The sequence below is a fragment of the Tachyglossus aculeatus genome, chromosome 4 (genome assembly GCF_015852505.1).
Source record: "Tachyglossus aculeatus isolate mTacAcu1 chromosome 4, mTacAcu1.pri, whole genome shotgun sequence".
NCBI classification, from domain to species: Eukaryota; Metazoa; Chordata; class Mammalia; order Monotremata; family Tachyglossidae; genus Tachyglossus; species Tachyglossus aculeatus.
Genome location: NC_052069.1, coordinates 137703873 through 137725457, shown reverse-complemented (window position 1 = coordinate 137725457; position 21585 = coordinate 137703873). Strand labels below are relative to the sequence as shown.

Genomic DNA, 21585 nt, shown 5'->3' with positions numbered 1-21585 from the left:
GTGCCCACGGTCGTAACGGCAGGTAAGTGGCAAAGCTGGAATTAGAACGTAGGTCCTCTGACAATCAAGCCCATACCCTTTCCATTAGGCCACACTGCTTCTCTACTGGAATTACTGGATTTCACTGCTCGATGGGGCTGCCGAACACAAATACACGGGGCTCTCTCTCAAGTGCTGCAACTCAAAATCAAACCAGCCTTCTGAAACGACTGAGGAGCTGGCAGGGAGAAGAGGACACAAAGTCCTCCCTCCACACACATCCTTGTTACAGTCTCTCCTTCCACCAGCTCAAGGGTTTGTGCTGGGCTGAACCCAGCCTCAGTGGTTGGGCCACACAGTCTGGGCTGGACCAGGAAAGGGCTCTATCCTCAAGCTCCCAGATCTGCTTTCTCCTCCCGCTCTCAACACTTTTCCCCACCCTGTCTGCACAATGCTAGACAGGAGCCAAGAGGCCCTGCCTGCAGAAGACAGCCAGCCAGCACAAAAAAGAAAAACCCAAATTCTTCTCTTCTCACACTTCCTTCTGCGCCGCTCCTACTTGGTCCTCATTCATTCTCCCTCCCATCCCAACGGCACATATGTAAATACCTGTCATCTACTTATATTTATGTCTGTCTCCCCCTCTAGACTGTGAGCTTGTTGTGGGCAGGAATGTGTCTGCTTGTTGTTAGATTGTACTCTCTCAAGCGCTTAGTGCAGTGCTTTGCACACAGTAGGCACTCAATACATACGACTAAATAAATTCTTGCCAGACATCTCCAGCTCTCTGACCTTAATTTTTCTCTATCCTTTAAAAGTGACCAGCCCCCAGGGCTTCCTGCTGGTGCGGGAACCTCCCAACGTGAGTACAAAATGACACAAAACCAATAACGCTCTCTCTCAGGCTGTAAACCCCACGCATCTACCCCAGTGCTTAGGACAGTGCTCGGCCCATAGTAAGCACTTAAATACCACAAAATCCCAGCCGGTCTCCGATTGCTTCCGTTCCCGGTTTCATTTCTCCCGGCGGTGAGCTGGAGGGAGCCGAGTGGCCTGGGGGGCGAGCACGGGGGAGCCCTCGACACAAAGCCAAGCGGGAGCCTTACCAAAATGTCTTCCGAGCTGCGGCCGTCGCTGACGGAGAGTCCGTTTAGCTGCTGCTGCAGGTGCCCAATCCCCTGCGGGAGGTCCCGGGAGGGAATGAACCAGTCCTGGTCTTCTTCGTCCAGCATTTCCTGGAAGCAGCGGTCAAGGAATTCCTGCTCCTGAAGCTCCTCTTCCACCTGGCAGGGGCACAGTCGGTGTTGACCGTCACCGCTAAATCGCACCCAGGACCCTCAGAGCGTCGCCCTTCCCGCCCGTCTTCGGGGCTCCCCGGAAGGACTAACGGAGCACATCGGGGCCTTCATCCCACACTGCTGGTGGAGACTGCGGGGGGCCTCAATGGGGGTGATGCTTCCCAACCCCCAGGAGGCCACCACTGCAACCAACTGAGGGGCCGCTCTGAGCTGGGTTCTGCAGTAAGTGACGGGGTGTGTGTGGGATGGGGAGGGGAGTATGGTCACCCAATAAGAAGCAAGCTTCAGCCGACTACAATCATCTCCCTGCTCCTCAAAAACCTCAAGTGGTTGCCCATCCACCTCTGGATCAAAAACTCCTCTCCATTGGCATTAAAGCAGTCCATCACCTTGCCCCTCCTACCTCACCTGGCTTCTCCCCTTCTACAACCTAGCCCGCACCCTCCGCTCCCCTAGGGCTAACCTTCTCAATGTGCCTCCATCTCTCCCGTCTCGCCGTCGACCCCTCGCCCACATCCTGCCTGCCCTGGGACGCCCTCCCTCCTCAAATCTGACAGACAACCACTCTCCCCCACTTCAAAGCCTTACTGAAGGCCCATCTCCTCCAAGAGGCCTACCCAGACTAAGCCCTGCTTTTCCTCACCTCCCACTCCCTTCTGCATCTTCTTGACCCGCTCCCACCCCCCGTCCCCCGGTCCCAAAGCATTTCCGTACATATCTGTAATTTTATTTATCCCTTTGCTCTTCCCCCTCCCAGCCCCAAAGCACTTACGTACAGATACGTAATTTTATTTATTTGTATTGATGTCTGTCTCCCTCACTCTGGACTGTGAGCTCGTTGTGGGCTGTTGTCTTGTACATTCCCAAGTGCTTAGTACAGTGCTCTGTACACAGTAAGCACTCAATAAATACGACTGAATGAATGAATCGCCACTCACAGGGGGGTCACCTATGTCGCAGACCCAGAGAAAGACACCGGTCCACTTTTCTGTAAGTGACGAATGAGTAAACCGAGGATGCCTAGGAACACAGAAACCTACAGCCAAACACACGCCAAGACAGACTCCAGGGCTAAGAGGGAGAACCAAGTGCCATTAATCCACCCTGGAAGTTCCTTGAGGGCAGTAATCGTGTCTTCCAATTCAGTTGTACTGGACTTCCCCAACCAAGCCCTCATTTCCCCAGCTCGCTCCTCCCTTCTGCGTCATCTATGCACTTGGATCTGTGACCTTTGGACATTTAATATTGGCCCCAACCCCATGGCACTTATGTCCACATCTTTATAATTAAATTATAAATTATTCATATTAATGTCTGTCTTCCCCTCTAGACTGTAAACTCATTATGGGCAGGGAATGTGCCTGCTAATTATGTTATGTTGTATGCTCCTAAGTGCTTAATACAGTGCTCTGTACATAGCACAATCTTAATAAATACCACTGCTTGATAGATTGACTCTCCTGAGCGTTTCAAGCAGTGTTCTGCATACGGTCGGCCCTCGATAAATGCCATCAGTTGATAGCTTTGGAGAAGAGGTGGATGGCTAGCGCAGTCCTGCTCTCTCACTGCTTCCTCCAGACCGGTCACTCAGTTTGACCGTGTCAGAGCCCAATGGCCACAGTGAAGGCCTTCTCAGACAGCCCCCCAAATGCTTCTCTTGAAAGGCGACTGATCAGATCATCAGACTTGGGGGTACTTAAACAAGATGTGGGTAGTCCACGGTCTATTTATTGAGCGCTTACTACTAGTAATAATAATTATGGTACTCGTTTAGTGTTTACTATGTGCCAAGCACTGTTCTAAGCACCGGGGTGGATACAAGTTAATCAGGTTGGTCTGAATCTTTGTTCCGAGGGTCTTATTTGATCCCTGATCTTTGAGTCTCTCGTCGGCCACTGCAAACAGTCGACAATCAATCAATCCATCGATGGTATTCACTGAGTGCTAAACTGTATGGCGATCACTGAACTGGGCAGAAGGGAGAGAACAGAAGCAGAGGCAGTGTGGCCCAGTAGAAAAGAGCACGGGCCTGGGAATCAGAAGAGCTGGGCTCTAATCCCGGCCCTGCCATTTGTCTGTGGTGTGACCTTGAGCAAGTCACTTCACTTCTTTGTGCCTCCATTACCTCATCTGTAAAAAAAAGGGGATCAAGACTGTGAGCCCTATGAGGGACGGGGCCTGTGTCCAACTCGATTACCTTGTATCAACCCCAGCGCTTAGTACAGTGCCTGGCTTGTGGCAAGCTCTTAATGCCTAAAAATAAAAAAAACGAAACAAACTAAAACAAAATAAAAACAAAAAACCCCCCTAAACCCAAATAATAATAATAATAATGATAATAATAATAATAATAATAATAATAATAATAATAATAATAATGGTATTTGTTAAGCTCTTACTATGTGCCAAGCAGTGTTCTAAGTACACCAACCCCCGGCTGAACACTTGGTCGGCATTTTCTGCCTTCTGCTCTCAGGCAGTCTTCCGCGAGGGTTTGACAATCAATCAGTGGTATTTACTGAGCGCTTACTGTGTGCAGAGCGCTACACTAAGCACTTGGCAGAGTACAATACAACAGAACTAGCAGACTTTCCCTGCCCACAACAAGCTTACAGTCCAGAGGACAAGTTCTGACCCTTTCCTTCAGAAACGCCGCTTGCCGCTCCTTTGGGGCTTCTCAAATCCCTCCACCAAATAAGCACCCAAGCCTCCAGGATGGCTCAGCTGGATTCCCCCACAGCCATTTATTTCTCTGTAGCCATCTCCACCCCTCGCCCGCCACCCTCCAGAATGGCTTGGGGGAGAGCAGGCCCAAAGACAGCCCCCAGACACCCCAACTCCCTGCGAGACTAACACACTCCTGGGTCACTCCTCCCCCCTACTCCCTCTGCGCTCCATTTTTCTCCACCTCCAGCCCAGAGCTTAGTCTTAATTTCTCCCATGAGAAAGAGAAAATGAGCGAAGCAGCATGGTGTAGAGGATACAGCATGGGCTGGGAGTCAGAGGTCATGGATACTAATCCTGGCCCCTCCACTTGTCTGCTGTGTGAGTCACTTCACTTCTCTGGACCTCAGTTGTCTCATCTGCAAAATGGGGCCGGGGACTGTGAGCCTCACATGGGACGAGGGACTGTGTCCAACCCAATTTGCTTGTATCCACCCCAGCACTTAGTACCGTGGCTGGCACACAGTTAGCGCTTAACAATTATTATTATTATTAGAAAACGGGAAGCCCCACTGGAAAATGGCTAGCCCTTCCCCTTAACTGGGGCCAGGAAAATCCCTAGGGGTTGACAGCTCCCCCGCTGCCCACACGCGCTCCGGAAACCTGGGACCCGCACAATGACTACCTCGGGTGGGAGGAGGTTCTAAGGTGGCCAAGGCAACGCTCACATCTCATCCATCTTGGAACCAAAGTCGATGCCCGGGTCCAGGAGGGGACAGTTGCTGATCACCCCACATCATACTGGCACAAGTACGCCCCTGACGCGGCAGCCCCCGGGCAATGTCACCACCTGTCTTCCCTCGGGGGGCGACCGGTCCAAATAATAATAATATTAATGGTATCTTTAAAGTGCTTTACTATGTGCCAGGCACAGCACTGGGCTGGATGCAAGCAAATCGAGTTGGATGCACTCCCAGTCCCATAGGGGGCTCGCAGTCTCCGTCCCCATTTTCCAGATGAGGTAACTGAGGCACAGAGAAGTGACGTGACTTGCCCAAGATCACACAGCAGACAAGCGGAGGAGCCGGGACTAGAAGCCATGATCTTTCGACTCCCAGGCCGGTGCTCTAATCGCTAGGCCCATGCCGCTTCTCACAGCGGGGGTCCTCGCAACTCTCTCTCGGCCTGTCCCCCGCCTCAACTCCCGTCACCCCAAAACCTCTCCTTGGCCCACCGGAATCCAGACTTACTGCTCAGAGCCTCCCTGTCTCTTTCTTTACCTGCCTGTTGAAATCCTCTTCGTTCTCCATCCACATGTACTCTGCAAAGGGGTTGTTTTCCTTCTCATCGTGCCCATTCACCACCTGGTCCTCTTTTGATTTGGTGTTGGGTGTTGTGTTGGCGACATTGGACCCATTCATCATTACAGAATCTACACAAGGGACAGGAAGAGAGAGAAAAAGAGAAAGAGCATGACCAATCAAGGTGGCCCCGCGGAATCCCACTTGCACCGACGCCGCCGAACAAGGCCTAGACCTTGCCAGTCACCACGACCATCTGGTCATCACTGCCGGGCACCAGCGTGGCCAGGGGTCTCTGAACAAGGGACGCGTTTCCAGAGAGAGCAAGAGCCACCGGCCCCCGCTGGGGCTGCAGATGCTTTTCCATCTGGGAAGCATGACGTGGCTTTCTCAAGGCCTGGAGTTCGGTCAGCTACCGACCGTCTGGCTGCCCAGGTCAGCAGAGGGTGGTTGCTCCGGAAAAAGGCAGCCGGGAAAGCCTACTGCTGCTCCCAGACTGCGGTCCCCCTTCCCCAGGAAACTGGGGTTGGGAACGCGGCTCTCTTCCCTCTTCCAGAGACTAGCCGAGGCGCAGCTTGGCGCCCAGGCTGGGGCACCCTCCAGCTGCCCAGACGCTTGCTGCTTCCCTGCGTTCCCAGGGCTTTGCAGGAAGAACTCTAGGAGGAGGGCAAGATCTCCTCGGCTTGGATAGCTTAGAATGATTTCTCTCGGATCACGGGAGGCCGGGAAAATTGGACGGAAGGGGCTTGTTTCGCGGCTCTTCGGTGGGGGCGGTTGAGCATCAGACCCCATCCCTGAACCACACGGAGCTCACAACCTATCCTGTCCCATTTCTCGGATGAGGAAGCTGGGGCCTGGGGAGGCGAGGTGGCTTGCCCATCCCTGGCTCGTTCTGAGGCCACACTGCTTCCTGTTAACCGCTTGCTGTGATAATAATAATAATGATAATAATACTATTTGTTAAGTGCTTATTATGTGCCAGGCACTGTACAAAGCGCGGGAGTGGATACAAGCAAATCAGGTTGGACACAGTCCCTTGTCCAATGTGGGGCTCGTGGTCTCAGTCCCCATTTCACGGATGAGGTAACTGAGGCACAACAAATACCATAAAAAAAAAGAGAAACTGGATGACAGCAGGACACCTAACCAGCCTTAGCCTCCAGGCTCACTGCTATTCTCCACCTACATCCCGCTTCCTGCGAGAACTCCTTGGCTACCGTGGCTTCGACTACCAGTGCTACATAGATGATTCCCCAATCTCCCTCTCTGGCCCTGATCCCTCTCCTTCTCTGCATTACCGCATTACCTCCAGCTTCCAGGACATCTGTACCCGGATGTCCCACCGAAGTCTCAAATTTAGCATGTCATTTATTCGATCGATCATATTTATTGAGCGCTTACTGTCCATGTTAAAACTCCTCATCTTCCCCAGCCAAACCCAATCATCCCGCAGACTTGACCAACATGGCAGACATCACCTCCATCCTCCCTGGCATAACCGTGGCATTATCTTTGACTCATTTCTCTCGTTCGATCTGTCACCAAATTTTGTCGGTTCTACTTTTACGGCATTTCTAGAATCCACCTTTTCCTCTCTACCCAAACTGCTATCACGTTGCTCCGTGCGTTATCCTGTCTTGGCTCCTCAGCCTCCTCACTGACCTCTCTGCCACTTGTCTCTCCCCTCTCCAACCAGTGGTATTTATTTAGCGCTTCCTATGCGCAGGGCACTGTACTAAGCACTTGGAAAGGTACAACAGAGTTGGTAAACACATTCATCTTAGTCTAGAGAGTCTTCAGTCCACACTTCCCTCAGCTGCCTGGACTGTTTTTCTAAAATAAAAAAATCTTTCTGCATACATCTCCCCATTCTTCAGAAACTTCCAGTGGTGGCCCAGCCATCTGTGTTTCCAGTAGAAACTCCTTCAATAATCATAATAATAGTGATGGCATTTATTAAGCAATTCCATGCAAAGCACTGTTCTAAGCGCTGGGGAGGTTACAAGGTGATCAGGTTGTCCCACGGGGCGGCTCACAAACTTAATCCCCGTTTTACAGATGAGGGAACTGAGGCCCAGAGAAGTGAAGTGACTTGCCCAAAGTCACACAGCTGACAATTGGCAGAGCTGGGATTTGAACCCATGACCTCTGACTCCAAAGCTCGGACTCTTTCTACTGAACCACGCTGCTTCTCTTTAAGGCACTCAATCCTACCCATTCCTACCTAATCTCACTCATCTCCTCTATCTTGATTTCTTCTCTCTCCCCTTGCTCAATCTTCCCTGCCCTCGAACTCTGTCTCGTTTCATATGTGACAGACCACTGCTCGCCTTACCTTTGAAGTCCTATTTAGACCTTCCCCGACTCGCCCCCATTTCCCCTCCACCCACTTCCTTCTGAGACACCCTTGCACTTGAATCTGTATCCTGTAAGCATTTGATATTTATCCTACCCTCAGCCCCACATCACATATTCATATCTGTCTTTTACTCTTCATTCAATCATACTTATTGAGCACTTACTGTGTGCACAGCACTGTACTAAGTAATTAGGAAAGTATAATACAACAATAAGCAGTGACACATCCTGCCCAGATAAACTAGATGGCCAGGGGGTTTGAGGGAAGGTGAGGAGTTCCATTTTGGACATACTGAGCTTGGAGGAGCCGGCGGGCCATCCGTGGTGAGATTGAAGAGAACGAGAGAGATTGGGCCTAGCAGGATTGGTTTGGGAATCACTGCCTTGAGGTGGTTGGAGCCACGTGAGTGGATGGGCTCCCCAAGGGAGTGAGTGTAGAATGAGAAGACAGCAGGACAGTGGGAGGCAGAGTTACACCAGCAAAAGAACCTTAGCACCAGGATTGATACTTAATACCCCGTGCAGTTCTGAGACCCCTGTTAAAACACCGAAAGCTAAAATTTCGACTAAGAACTAACACAGACCCTGAGGGTCGGAAACCACGGATCTTTATCGCCAGTTTCAGGCCAAAGCCCGAATGAAGATCACTTTCTCCTGACTGAGCCTTTCCCCACATCAAAAAGACCAAATATTTAGAGAGCTCTATGGAAGTGCCGCTACATTAAATGGTCCCTTTCCTAACAGAAAACCCGGTGTCAGATGTACCGGGAGGAAGCTGGTTCCCGCCCCAGAGCATGCTCAGTCTAGCAAAGATGAAAGTGAGGGAGGAGTGAATCAATCCACCAATCAGTGGTACGTATTGAGCGCTTACTAGGTGCAGGGTACCATACTAAGCGATTGAGAGAGCACAATACAACAGAATTAGCAGGCCCGTTCCCTATCCACAACGAGCTTACGGTCCAGAACAGCATTCGCAAGGTCGACGCCACGAAGCCAGCTCCTTTAAAACAGCGTGGCTCAGTGAAAAGAGCACGGGTTTTGGAGTCAGAGGTCATGGGTTCAAATCCCAGCTTCGCCAATTGTCAGCTGTGTGACTTTGGGCAAGTCACTTCACTTCTCTGGGCCTCAGTTACCTCATCTGTAAAATGGGGATTAAGACTATGAGTTCCCCCGTGGGACAACCTGATCATCACCTTGTAACCTCCCCAGCGCTTAGAACAGTGCTTTGCACAGAATAAGCGCTTAACAAATGCCATCATTATTATTATTATTATCATCGGGGTAACAAGGTCAAGCGAGCAAAAGCCCCCGTTGGTGTCCCTGCTGCATGTGCCTTCTTGTGTCTCTTAGTTCTCTCCATCTCTGCCTCTCTTGTTTCCTCCTCTACTTCTTCTTCCTCGCTCTCCTTTGCAATTCACTGCACCCGAGAACTTCCTCAAGTCCAAAATGTTGGGCTTCTCGGAGAAACAGGATCAACGCCAAGCAAAACAAAGCATTCTCCCTCTCTCTACACATAATGTTAAGCGCTTCCTATGTGCCAGACACTGTACTAAGTGCTAGGGTGGACAGAAGCAAATCGGGTTGGACACAGTCTCCTGTCCCAAGTGGGGGCTAACAGTCTCAGTCCTCATTTTCCAGATGAGGTAATTGAGGCCCGGAGAAGTAATTTCATTCATTCATTCAATCGTATTTATTGAGCGCTTACTGTGTGCCTAACGCCACACAGCAGAAGAGTGGTGGAGCCGGGATTAGAACCCATGATCTTCTGACTCCCAAACTCGTGCCTCTAGACTGTGGGTAGGGAATGTATCTACCAGCTTTGTTGTGTTATGCTCTCCCAAGCACTTAGCACAATTGTTCTGCTCACAGTAAGCAAATACCACTGCTTGTTACAGAAGTAACAATAATAACAATAATTAATAATAATTGTAGTATTTCATAAGCGCTTACTATGTGCCAGGCACTGTTCTAAGCACTGGGGCAGGTACAAAATAATCAGGTTGGACACAGTACCTGTCCCACAGAGGGCTCACAGTTTTAATCCCCATTTTACAGATGAGGGAACTGAAGCACAGAGAAGTGACTTGCCCGAGGTCACACAGCAGACAAGTGGCAGGGCTGGGATTAGAATCCAGGTCCATTTGACTCCTAGGCCTGTGATCTATAAACTAGACCAAGCTTGAGGGACAGGATCTGTGTCTAATTCCCACCTCGGTACTCTTTCCCAGTGCTTAGTATGGTACTCTGCACACAGTAGGTACTTAATAAATACTATTACTACTACTACTACTACCCATTGGCAGACAAATGGCAAAACCCCTGGGAGGTGAAATGAAAAAAACCCCTCTCTCTCTTTCTCTCTCTCCTCACAGGGGAATTTCTCACTACCCGAGAGAAGGGCATGCTAGAAAGTAAGAACTCACTTCACTGAAAAATCTCTTGCGGGACTGCAGATATAATCCCATGACGGCCTAAAATTATGTGGAAGGGAAAGGGGAAACAAGGGAGGGTGGGGGAGAAAATCTCCAGGGGCTATCAATCAACCTACCCATCAGGCAGAAACTCCTCACTCTCGCTTCAAGGCTGTCCATCACCTCGCCCCCTCCTACCTCACCTCCCTTCTCTCCTTCTCCAGTCCAGCCCGCACCCTTCGCTCCTCTGCCGCTAATCTCCTCACTGTGCCTCATTCCCGCCTGTCCCACCGTCGACCCCCAGCCCACGTCATTCCCCTGGCCTGGAATGCCCTCCCTCCTAATATCCGCCAAGCTAGCTCTCTTCCTCCCTTCAAGGCCCTACTGAGAGCTCACCTCCTCCAGGAGGCCTTCCCACACTGAGCTCCCTCCTTCCTCTCCCGCTCCACCCCCCTCCATCCCCCCTGCCTTACCTCCTTCCCCTCCCCACAGCACCTGTATATATGTATATATGTTTGTACGTATTTATTACTCTATTTATTTTATTGGTACATATTTATTCTATTTATTTTATTTTGTTAATACGTTTTGTTTTGTTCTCTGTCTCTCCCTTCTAGACTGTGAGCCCACTGTTGGGTAGGGACCGTCTCTATATGTTGCCAACTTGTACTTCCCAAGTGCTTAGTCCAGCGCTCTGCACACAGTAAGCACTCAATAAATACGACTGAATGAAGGAATGAATAAAGCTCATCGTGGGCAGGGAATGTGTCTGTTTATTGCTATATTGTACTCTCTCAAGTGTGCTTTGCACACAGTAAATGCTCAATAAACAATAATAATAATAACGATGGCATTTGTTAAGCTCTTACTATGTGCCAGGCACCATACTAAGTGCTGGGATGGATGAATATAATAATAGTGGTATTTGTCAACTGCTTACTATGTGCTGAGCACTGGGGTAGATAGACTATATTTAACCAGATGAGAAGGGGAAGAAAAGGTTCAAGAGCTTAAGGAAACCCCCAAACCAGCAGAAGCCAAGGATCCCCAGCAGATCTGGAAGAAAGCAATCTGTGCTTTGTTTGATTAACTGCCCTCCTTTGGAAGTGACACCCGTTCGGTGTTCGGTTCTGATTTCTCAGTAAGATCCTCCAGGGCAGGGAAGTGGCCTAGAGGGGAAAGCTCAGGCCTAGGAGTTAGGGGAACTGCCTTCTAATCCCAGCTCTGCCACTTGACTTCTGTGTGACTTGGTGTAGTGACTAGAACACAGGCTTGGGAGTCAGAAGGTCAAGGGTTCTAATCCCACTTTTCAAAAACCTTTGGTGGTTGCCCAGCCACAACGATGATGATAATAATAATAATTACGGCATTTTAAGCCAACACAGGCTTGGGAGTCAGAAGGTCAAAGGTTCTAATCCCACTTCTCAAAAACCTTCGGTGGTTGCCCAGCCACAATGATGATGATGATGATGACAGTAATAATTATGGCATTTAAGCGCTTGCTATGTGCCAAGCACTGTTCTAAGCAATGGGATAGATACAAGTTAATCAGGTCTCACACATGGGACTTAGTCTTAAGTAGGAGAGGCAGTGAAGCATAGTGGCTCAGTGGAAAGAGCCCGGGCTTTGGAGTCAGAGGTCGTGGGTTCAAACCCCAGGTCCGCCAACTGCCAGCTGTGTGACTTTGGGCAAGTCACTTCACTTCTCTGTGCCTCAGTTACCTCATCTGTGAAATGGGGATCAAGACTGCGAGCCCCCCAGGGGACAACCTGATAACCTTGTAACCTCCCCAGCACTTAGAACAGTGCTTTGCACATAGTAAGCACTTAATAAATGCCATTAGTATTATTATTATTATTATAGGGTCTTCAAAGCCCTACTGAGAGCTCACCTTCTCCAGGAGGCCTTCCCAGACTGAGCCCCCTCCTTCCTCTCCCCCTCCTCCCCCTCCCCATCCCCCCCTCCTTACCTCCTTCCCCTCCCCACAGCACCAGTATATATGTATGCACGTATATATTACTCTATTTATTTATTTTATTTGTACACATTTATTCTATTTATTTTATTTTGTTAATATGTTTAGCTTTGTTCTCTGTCTCCCCCTTCTAGACTGTGAGCCCGCTTTTGGGTAGGGACCATATCTATACGTTGCTAACTTGTACTTCCCAAGCGCTTAGTACAGTGCTCTGCACACAGTAAGTGCTCAATAAATACGACTGAATGAATGAATGAATGAATGACTATTAGGAGGGAGAACAGGTATTGAATCCCCATTTTGCAGATGAAGTAACTGTGGCACAGAGTCATAATAATAATCATTGTGGTATTTGTTAAGTACTTACTGTATGCCAAGACCACCACCACCACTAATAATAATAATAATAATAATAATAATAATAATAATAATAATAATAATAATAACAACAACGGTATCTGTTACATGCTTACTATGTGCCAGGAACTGTTCTAAGCGCTGGAGTGAATAAATGGAAATCGGGGTGGACACAGTCCCTGTCCCACATTGGGCTCACAGTCTCAATGCCCATAATACAAATGAGGTAACTGAGGCACAAAGGAGTGAAGTGACTAGTCCAAGGTCACGCAGCAGGTAAGTGGCAGAGCCGGGAGTAGAACCCATGACTTCTGACCCCCAAGCCCGTGCTCTATCCACTATGCCATGCTGCTTCTATCTCCGCATAAAGCAGAAACTCCTCACTTTCAGCTTTACAGCATTCAATCGACTCACGCTGTGGGGAAGCAGCATGGTGGGGCGGATAGAGCACAGACTTGGGAGTCAGAAGGTCATGGGTTCTCATCCCGGCTCCGCCACTTGTCTACTGTGTAACCTTGGGCAAGTCCCTTCACTTCTCTGGGCCTCATTTACCTCATCTGTAAATGAAGAGGGAGACCGTGAACCCCACTTGGGACAGGGACTGTGTTCGACCCGGTTTGCTTGTAGCCACCCCAGCGATCAGTACAGTGCCTGGCACGTAGTGAGCACTTAATAAACACCGCAATTACTATTACTTTTTCCTATCCTCGCTCCTCTCCCACTGCAACCCAATCTGCATACTTCACTCCTCTAATACTAACCTACTCACTGTGTCCTGATCTCATCGCCCACGGCCTCCCTCTAGCCTAGAATTCCCTCCAGCTTCACATCCAACACGCCAGCACTCTCTAAAGACATATTTCCTCCAGGAAGCCTTCACTGATTAATCTCCCATCTCTCAGCCCTAGTTCCCCCAACGGCCTTCTACATCACCCGTGAACGTAATCCTACTCCCTAAGCAATTTGATACACACTCCACTCCAACCCACAAAACTTACATCCACATCCTATACTCCACCATTTCCCCTACTTGTAATTTCCTTTAATGTCTGTCTCTCTCGTTAGATTTGTAAGTTCTTCGAGGGCAGGGATCGGCCAAGCGCTGTGCAGTGCTCTGCTTAGATTGATTAAGCTTTTACTAAACACTAAGCATCGGGAGAGATACGAAATCATTAAATTGGACACTGTCCCTGTCCCACACGGGGCTCAGAGTCTAGGAAGGAGGGATTTAGCCCCCCATTTTGCAGATGCAGAAATCAAGGCACAGAGAAGTTAAGTGACTTGCCAAAGGTCATAGCAGGCAAATGGGGGGAGGGGGTGTGTGTGACACTTGATCTTAGGACTCACCACTCCCAGCCATGCTCTTTACCCAAGGCCACACTACCTTTTCTGGTTTCTTGTGGGGAGGAATAAAAGTTGACAGAGTTAGCGAGAGATGTGTCCAGGCAGGAGGGTGGAGAGCCAGGGACAGTTAAGAGGAGGAAAAGAGCCCTACCTGGGACTTGGTGGGAAGAGACAGCTAAGTGGGAGCCATTTCCCACACGACTTCTAATGGTGTCCTGCATTAGGACATTCAAATCAGCATCCTGAGGGCCAGAAGACTGAGTTCCATCCAGGCAGTGTAGCAGGTATCTAGTCTCTAAGCAATAAAGTCGGCCAAAACTTCAAGGGCACGTAGACTTTGCTTAGATGTTTAGATGGTCAAAGCTTCCCACCATGACTGGGTTGATCGTATCTAAATCTCTCTCTAATAATAATAATAATAATACTGATGGCATTTATTAAGCGCTTACTATGTGCAAAGCACTGTTCTAAGCGCTGGGAAGGTTACAAGGTGATCAGGTTGTCCCACGGGGGGCTCACAGTCTTAATCCCCATTTTACAGATGAGGTAACTGAGGCACAGAGAAGTGAAGTGACTTGCCCAAAGTCACACAGCTGACATTAGTGGAGCCGGCATTTGAACCCACAACCTCTGACTTCAAAGCCCAGGCTCTTTCCACTGTGCCACGCTGCTTTTCTCTCCATATATAGATATATTTTTATATATATCTATATCTCTACATCTATCTGGGTAGATAAGATATTAAGAAAAGCAGCGTGAAGGCAGGGCTTTTGCAGGATTGATGGAAAACGAAGTACTTCATTAGAGAAAACTGGAGGGTAATAATGACGACAACAACGGCGGTATCTGTTGAGTACTTAGTGCGCGTCAAGCACTGTTCTAAACGCCTGGGTAGAAACAAGATAATCGGGTCAGATACAGTCCCTGTCCTGTATAGGGCTAACAGTCTAAGTGGGCGGGAGAGCAGGTATGAACATTTCATTTTACCCGCAAGGACTCACGTGTTGTATCTACCCCAGAGCTTAGAAGAGCTTAGAACAGTGCTTGGCACAAAGTAAGCGCTTAACAAATACTATTATTATTAAGCAGTTGGCAAATGCTACTATTATTATTATTATTGTTATTATTTGGGGCTCCCCCACGGATCCACCCAAATTCACTACTGCCTGGATATAAACATGGCTATGTCCTCTAAGAGGCCATGTCTTCACACGGAAAACCTCTAAGAGACATTACTGGGTAAGTTTTCTCTAATGAAAACGGCTTTTTAATCACATTTTGGCCTAGGTTCTAAACATTATTTAGTCTGGAACCCTGCCCACACAGGGCGCTCAAAACGTACCAATACGCAGAACACTGAAAGAAGTCTAAATAATTCCCATGGAGAGGCATGGCCTAGAGCGAAGAGTGCCTGGGATTAATCGTGATTCTGCCAACTGCACTATCCTCTCTGGGTCATAGATTCCTCATCTTTAAATGGGAATAAGATGCCTGTTCTCCCTTCCTCTCAGACCTGAGAGCCACAGGGGTGGTTAAGGACTGTGTCTGATTTGATTATGTATTGACCCCAGGGCCTTAAACTGGGTTTGGCACTTAAGTGCTTAATGCCAGGGGAAGATGATGGGGAAGAGGAGTGGGGGGGGAAGCCTGGGCCATTCCCAAATATTCATGCAACAAAGTAATGATCACTCGGTTCGGTGGTCTCCTCAAGAAGCATGATTAGTTGGACATGGCTACACAGGCTTTGGTCATGTGTTTGCTTATCCCCCTTGCTGAAGATAAAGAAACTACTTCCAGATTCTAATGTTTCGAGTTGGACTGAGTTTGCCAACTCTATCGTAGTGTACTCTTCCAAGAGATCAGTACAGTGCTCTACACAAGCACTCATTAAAAACCAGATGATCACGAGTGCAAAAATGCTCATGTTTAAATGGCTCATTCTGTCCTAGGAGAAAGGTCTTACTGTGGCAATTGTGACACTAGAACATGACAATTAATAATAACAATACTATTTGTTAAGCACTTACTGGGGGGTCAAGCACCAGCCTAAGTACGAGTTTATCAGGCTGGACACAATTCCTGATATACAAGGGGCTCACGGTTTAAGTGTATGGGAGAACAGATGAGGAAACAGGCACAAATGGAAGCAGTGTGGTATAATGAAAAGAGCACTGGCCTGGAGTCAGAGGACCTGGGTTTTAATTCTGACTCTGCCACTTGTCTGCTGGGTGACCTTGGGTAAGTCATAACGTCTCTGTGCCTCAGTTGCATCACTTAAAAATGGGGATTAAATCCTACTCTCTCCGTCTTAGACTGTGAGTGCTTTTTGGGCAGGCAATCAGTCCAACCTATTGCCTTGTATCTATCACAGTGCTTAATACAGTGTCTGGCACACAGCAAGCACTTAACAAGTACAAAAACCCCCCACCAAAAAACACAGAATCAATCAATCAATCATATTTATTGAGCGCTTACTGTGTGCAGAGCACTGTACTAAGCGTTTGGGAAGTACAAGTTGGCAACATATAGAGACAGTCCCTACCCAACAGTGGGCTCACAGTCTAGAAGGGGGAGACAGAGAACAAAACCAAACATACTAACAAAATAAATAGAACAGATACGTACAAGGAAAATAAATAGAGTAATAAATATGTACAAACACATATACACATATACAGGTGCTGTGGGGAAGGGAAGGAGGTAAGATGGGGGGATGGAGGGGGGACGAGGGGGAAAGGAAGGAAGGGGCTCAGTCTGGGAAGGCCTCCTGGAGGAGGTGAGCTCTCAGTAGGGCCTTGAAGGGAGGAAGAGAGCTAGCTTGGCCGATGGGCAGAGGGTGGGCATTCCAGGCCCGGGGGATGACGTGGGCCGGGGGTCGATGGCAGGACAGGCGAGAACGAGGCACAGTGAGGAGATTAGCGGCAGAGGAGCGGAGGGTGCTGGGTGGGCTGTAGAAGGAGAGAAGGGAGGTGAGGTAGGAGGGGGCGAGGTGATGGACAGCCTTGAAGCCGAGGGTGAGGGTGAGGAGTGAGAAGCGAAGTGATTTTACCCAAGTCACACAGCAGGCCATGGGAGGAGCTGGGATTAGAACCTAGGTCACCTGGCTCCTGGGCCCAGGTTCTTGTATAGTGAGTCTACAGGAGATTTTCAAACAAAGCTTGGAAGGGGTTTGTAAAGAGTTGGCCAGCAGGTCCTCCGATGGAAATAGGCTGTTCTGGCTAATCCTTAGCAAGCACAAAATTGTCAACATGTCCGGAACCATTTCTGGCTGGAAACTGAGTTCCAGGTGCCAGAAAGATCTTGCCTTTCAGTTTAAGGATTTCAAAATTCAGACCTGCCCTGAGCTGGTTCTAAGATCCATCTACAACCAAACATACTTCTGACCCTTCACTTAAAGCCCATCACCTCTTTGATAATCGTAGTACTTGTTAAGCGTTTACTACGTTCCATGCACTGGAGTATGTACAAGATAATCAGATTGGACACAGTCCCTGTCCCACACGGGGCTCCCACTGTCAATCTCCATTTTCCAGAAGAGGTAACTGAGGCCCAGAAGTGAAGTGACTTGCCTAAGGTCACAGAGCACACATGTGGCAGAGCCAGGATTAGAACCCATGACCTCTGACTCCCGGGCCCGGGAGCTAACCACTAAGCCACGCTGCTTCTTTAACAATTCACCTAGGACCCTCATCCCCCGACCCTCATTCATGCTCTCCACTTTTTTCACGTTGACCTTCTTTACCTGGCTGGAAGCATGCCCGTCTGATGACATTCTGAGGGCGCCATGTAACAGTACGCTACTGGTGATTGACCTGGAGTAAATCAATCAGTGATATTTACTGAGCGCTTACCAGAGAAGCAGCATGGCTCAGTGGAAAGAGCCCGGGCTTGGGAGTCGGAGGTCATGGGTTCAAATCCCGGTTCTGCCAAGTGCCCGCTGTGTGACTTTGTGCAAGTCACTTAACTTCTCTGTGCCTCAGTTCCCTCATCTGGAAAATGGGGATGAAGACTGTGAGCCCCAAGTGGGTCAACCTGATCACCTTGTATTCTCCCCAGTGCTTAGAAGAGTGCTTTGCGCATAGTCAGCGCTTAACAAATGCCATCATCATTATTATTATTCTGTACTGAGCACTGTACTGAATGCTGCGTATAGTACAATACAGAGTTGCTAGAGCTGTTCTCTGCTCCCTGTGGGAGACAGACATTGATGTAAATAATTACCAGTGAATATATAAGCCCCAGCTGAGAGTTTCCAGAACTTTACCGGTTTCGACTACAGGAGACTACAGGTCTCGACGACTACTTCTAGACTGTGAGCCCACTGTTGGGTAGGGACCATCTCTAGATGTTGCCAACTGGTACTTCCCAAGCGCTTAGTACAGTGCTCTGCACACAGTAAGCGCTCAATAAATACGATTGATTGATTGAGGGTGAGTCACGCAGAGGCACACCTGTTCCACTCCTAGCTGGGCCAGTGGCTAGCGAGTGGAAGGCAATCTGCTACAAGTCAACATTCCCCTGTGCTGGGCAGAAGCAGTGTGGGAGAGTCGAGACTCAAGTTGACTGCGCGGAAGGAGGCAACGGTAAACCACTTCCGTAACGTTGCCAAGAAAACTCTCTGGATCCACTACCAGAATGATTGCAGATGGAGATGGGGCGTTGTGGGAGAGCCGTGTCCGACCCTATGGGTCAGAGACGACCGGATGGCATAAGACAAGACGTGCAGAAGAGCCGTGACGCTGGGCATTCAGAGCACGTCTCCCCAAAGATGATGGAAAATGCAGGGAGGGAGGTGAAATGTCTTGGGAAACCAATGCACGGTATTTAAAAATGATTATATTTGTTAAGCGCTTACTATGTACATATTTACTAGTCTATTTTGTTAATGATGTGCATCTAGCTTTACTTCTATTTATTCTGATGACTTGACACCTGGCCAAGTTTTGTTTTGTTGTCTGTCTCCCCCTTCGAGACTGTGAGCCCATTGTTGGGTAGGGACCGTCTCTGTATGTTGCCGACTTGTACTTCCCAAGCGCTTAGTACAGTGCTCAGCACACAGTAAGCGCTCAATAAATGACTGAATGAAGGAAAGAATGAATGCGTCGAGGACTGTTCTAAGCGTTGGGGTAGACAGAAGCTAACAATAATAATTATGGTATTTGTTAAGCGCTTACTGTGTAAAAGGACGGGGGTAGATACGAGGTAATTAGGTTGGATACAGTCCCTGTCCCACACGGGGCTCCCAATGGGGATCCATTTTCCAGATGAGGTAACTGAGAAGTGAAGTGACTTGCCCAGGGTCACACAGCAGATACGTGGCAGAGCCGGGATTAGAACCCAGATCCTTCCGACTCCCGGGCCTGGGCTCTATCCGCTAGGTATTTACCGAGTGTTTACCGGGTGCAGAGCACACTGGAGTACCTAGTAGGCCTGACCCCTGTCCACGAGGAGCTTACAGTCTATCGGGGCTGAGCTTGACTTCCTCTGGCCGGACCTTTAGACTGTGAACTCGTCACCAGCAGGGGATGTGACCGCTAATTCCGTTGCATTCTATTCTCCCAAGTGCTTCGACAGTGCTCTGCACACAGTAAGCGCTCAATAAGTACCACTGATTGATTGATAGGACTTGGCTTTTCACCCACCCCGCCCCATGCCTTCTCCCAACTTCAAAACTCTGCCAAAGCTCCACCACGTCTGGTCCCCTGCTTCTACTCGCTTCACACACTCCAAACTCCACAAACCTCACACATCCCACCTTCCAACCACTCCACACTTTGGAGTACAAGTTTGTTCATTCATTCTTTCAACTGAGCGCTTTCTGTGTGCGGAGCACTGCACGAAGCACTTGGGAGAGTATGATACAACAATAAACAGACGCGTTCCTTAACCACAATGAGCTTAGTCTTGTAAATGGAACTGGCTGTGAACGTTTTTCTCACATATTTGTGACACTTGTCTCTCCCCCGTTACATCTGAAGCGCCTCATGGACATGGGCTGGCTTGTACTTTTGTAGCTCCTCAGGGCCCCAAGTCCAGCGCTCCACAAATGTTGTCGACCAGTCGTACTTACTGAGCACCTACTGTAGGCAGAGCACCGTACTAAGCACGTGGGCGAGTACTACACAGGTCTACGATGTGCTCTCCCCACTCCGGAAGCTTACACTCTATTCGGGGAGGGAGACAAAATAGATGACCGAAAGAAAGAAAAAGAAAATGGAGGGACAGATGGGTGAAAGTGACCCTGAACTAACGCACTACCGAGGACCACAGCAACTTGCTAACCATCAATGCTATTTATTGAGCACTTTCTATGTGCAAAGCGCTGTACATTTACTGTACATGTGGACATTTATCGCAATCCCATCAATGTGGAAAAAGCAAAAAGGGCAACTGCCAGATTAAGATGTATCTATCCCCACGTCCTGACCAGAGCAACAGATGAGCAGGGTGGCCTAGTGGAAACAGCACGGGCCTGGGTCCTAATCCCAGTTCAGCCACTTGCCTGCTGTGGGATGTAGGGTAAGTCACCTCACTCCTCTGGGCCTCAGCTACTGCATCTGTAAAATGGATTCAATAGCTGTTCTCCGTCCTATGGAGCCTGTGGGCCCCATGTGGGAACTGATTATCTTGTTACTCTCCAGTGCTTAGAACAGCGTTTGACACAAAATAAAGCGCTTAGCAAATACCAAAATTACTACTGTTATGAGGCATCTTTCTCCTCCGCCAGTAGTATGGCCTAACAGGAAGCGCCGAGACCTGGGAATCAGAGGCCCTGGGTTCTCATTCCGGCTCGACCCTCTGCCTGCTGGGTGGCCATGGGCAAGTCACTTGGCTTCTTCTCTGGGTCTCAGTTTCCTCGGCTGTAAAATGGGGATTTAATGCTTATTCTCCCTTCTTCTTACACTTGGAGCCCCAGTGGGACAGGCACTGTGTCTGACCTGATTATCTTTTCTCTAAACTAATGCCTAGGACACTAGATCTGCTATGAGAAGCCTGGAAAGAGTCATGAAATGTACTGAGGTAACAACTGCCACAAAAATACAAATTGTCATTTCTGTGGTGTTTCAGTGACAATGTACAGATCCGAACAGCGGACGGTGAAAAAACAGGATAGAAAGAGCGTTGATTCCTTTGAAACGCGGTGTTGGAGAAGGCTTTTGCGAATACCACGGGCTGTCCGAAAACCAAACAAATGGATTTTGGAGCAAATTAAGCCTAAGTGGACTTTGGAAGGCCAAATGACTTAGATTAGCATATTTCGGACACATCATCGGGAGGACTAATTCTCTGGAGAAGATGCTAATGCTAGGAAAAGTCCAGGGAAAATGTGGAAGAGACAGACCAGCAGCTAGATGGACGGAAATCACGACGACGATAACGGAAGAACACTTATCAATGTTACGGATCATGGCAGAAGACAGGACGTTCCGGAGAAAACATACCCATAGAGTCGCTCTGAATCGGAAACGACTCGACGGTACTTGATGATAATAATGCTCCGCACAGTGCTTGGCACGCAGAATGTGCACAGCAAAGAGCGCCATTCCCGTCATTGTTATTTTTATTGTTCAGATGAGATAGCAGCAGAATCAGTCTGACCACTGCAAGAGATTATCAAAGCTATGAAAAATGTGCTCTCTTATTTGCTCCAGCCCTCACTCGTCCCCGGCTATGTTAATGAAAAGTTGCTAGAAAATGCAAAGCAGCTGCAGCTGTGCCTTTTGGCTCGTGGCGGACAGCATATGGTCCTCTTTACCGTCAAAAGGCGAACTCTGGGCCTTGCCAATCGTTTAGTCTAGGGCATTTCACGTAGGTCAAGGGTTTGAAAATACAAGCTGCGGCCCAGGAGAGGGTTCCCAGCTCATGAGCTATAAATAGCTCTGTGTGTCTCCCTCCCG

General features: G+C 48.9%; 1 protein-coding gene across 1 annotated transcript in view; it reads right to left on the bottom strand.

Moving 5' to 3' along the window:
• Positions 1-21585, bottom strand: part of PAIP2B (poly(A) binding protein interacting protein 2B) — a 61688-nt gene that overhangs the window by 6817 nt on the left and 33286 nt on the right. The window contains exons 2-3 of the mRNA XM_038745099.1: positions 5222-5373; positions 1086-1262 (exon numbers count right to left, since the gene is read on the bottom strand). Coding sequence (XP_038601027.1) covers positions 1086-1262; positions 5222-5365 — 321 coding nt within the window. The 5' untranslated portion in view covers positions 5366-5373. The remainder of the gene's footprint in view (positions 1-1085; positions 1263-5221; positions 5374-21585) is intronic.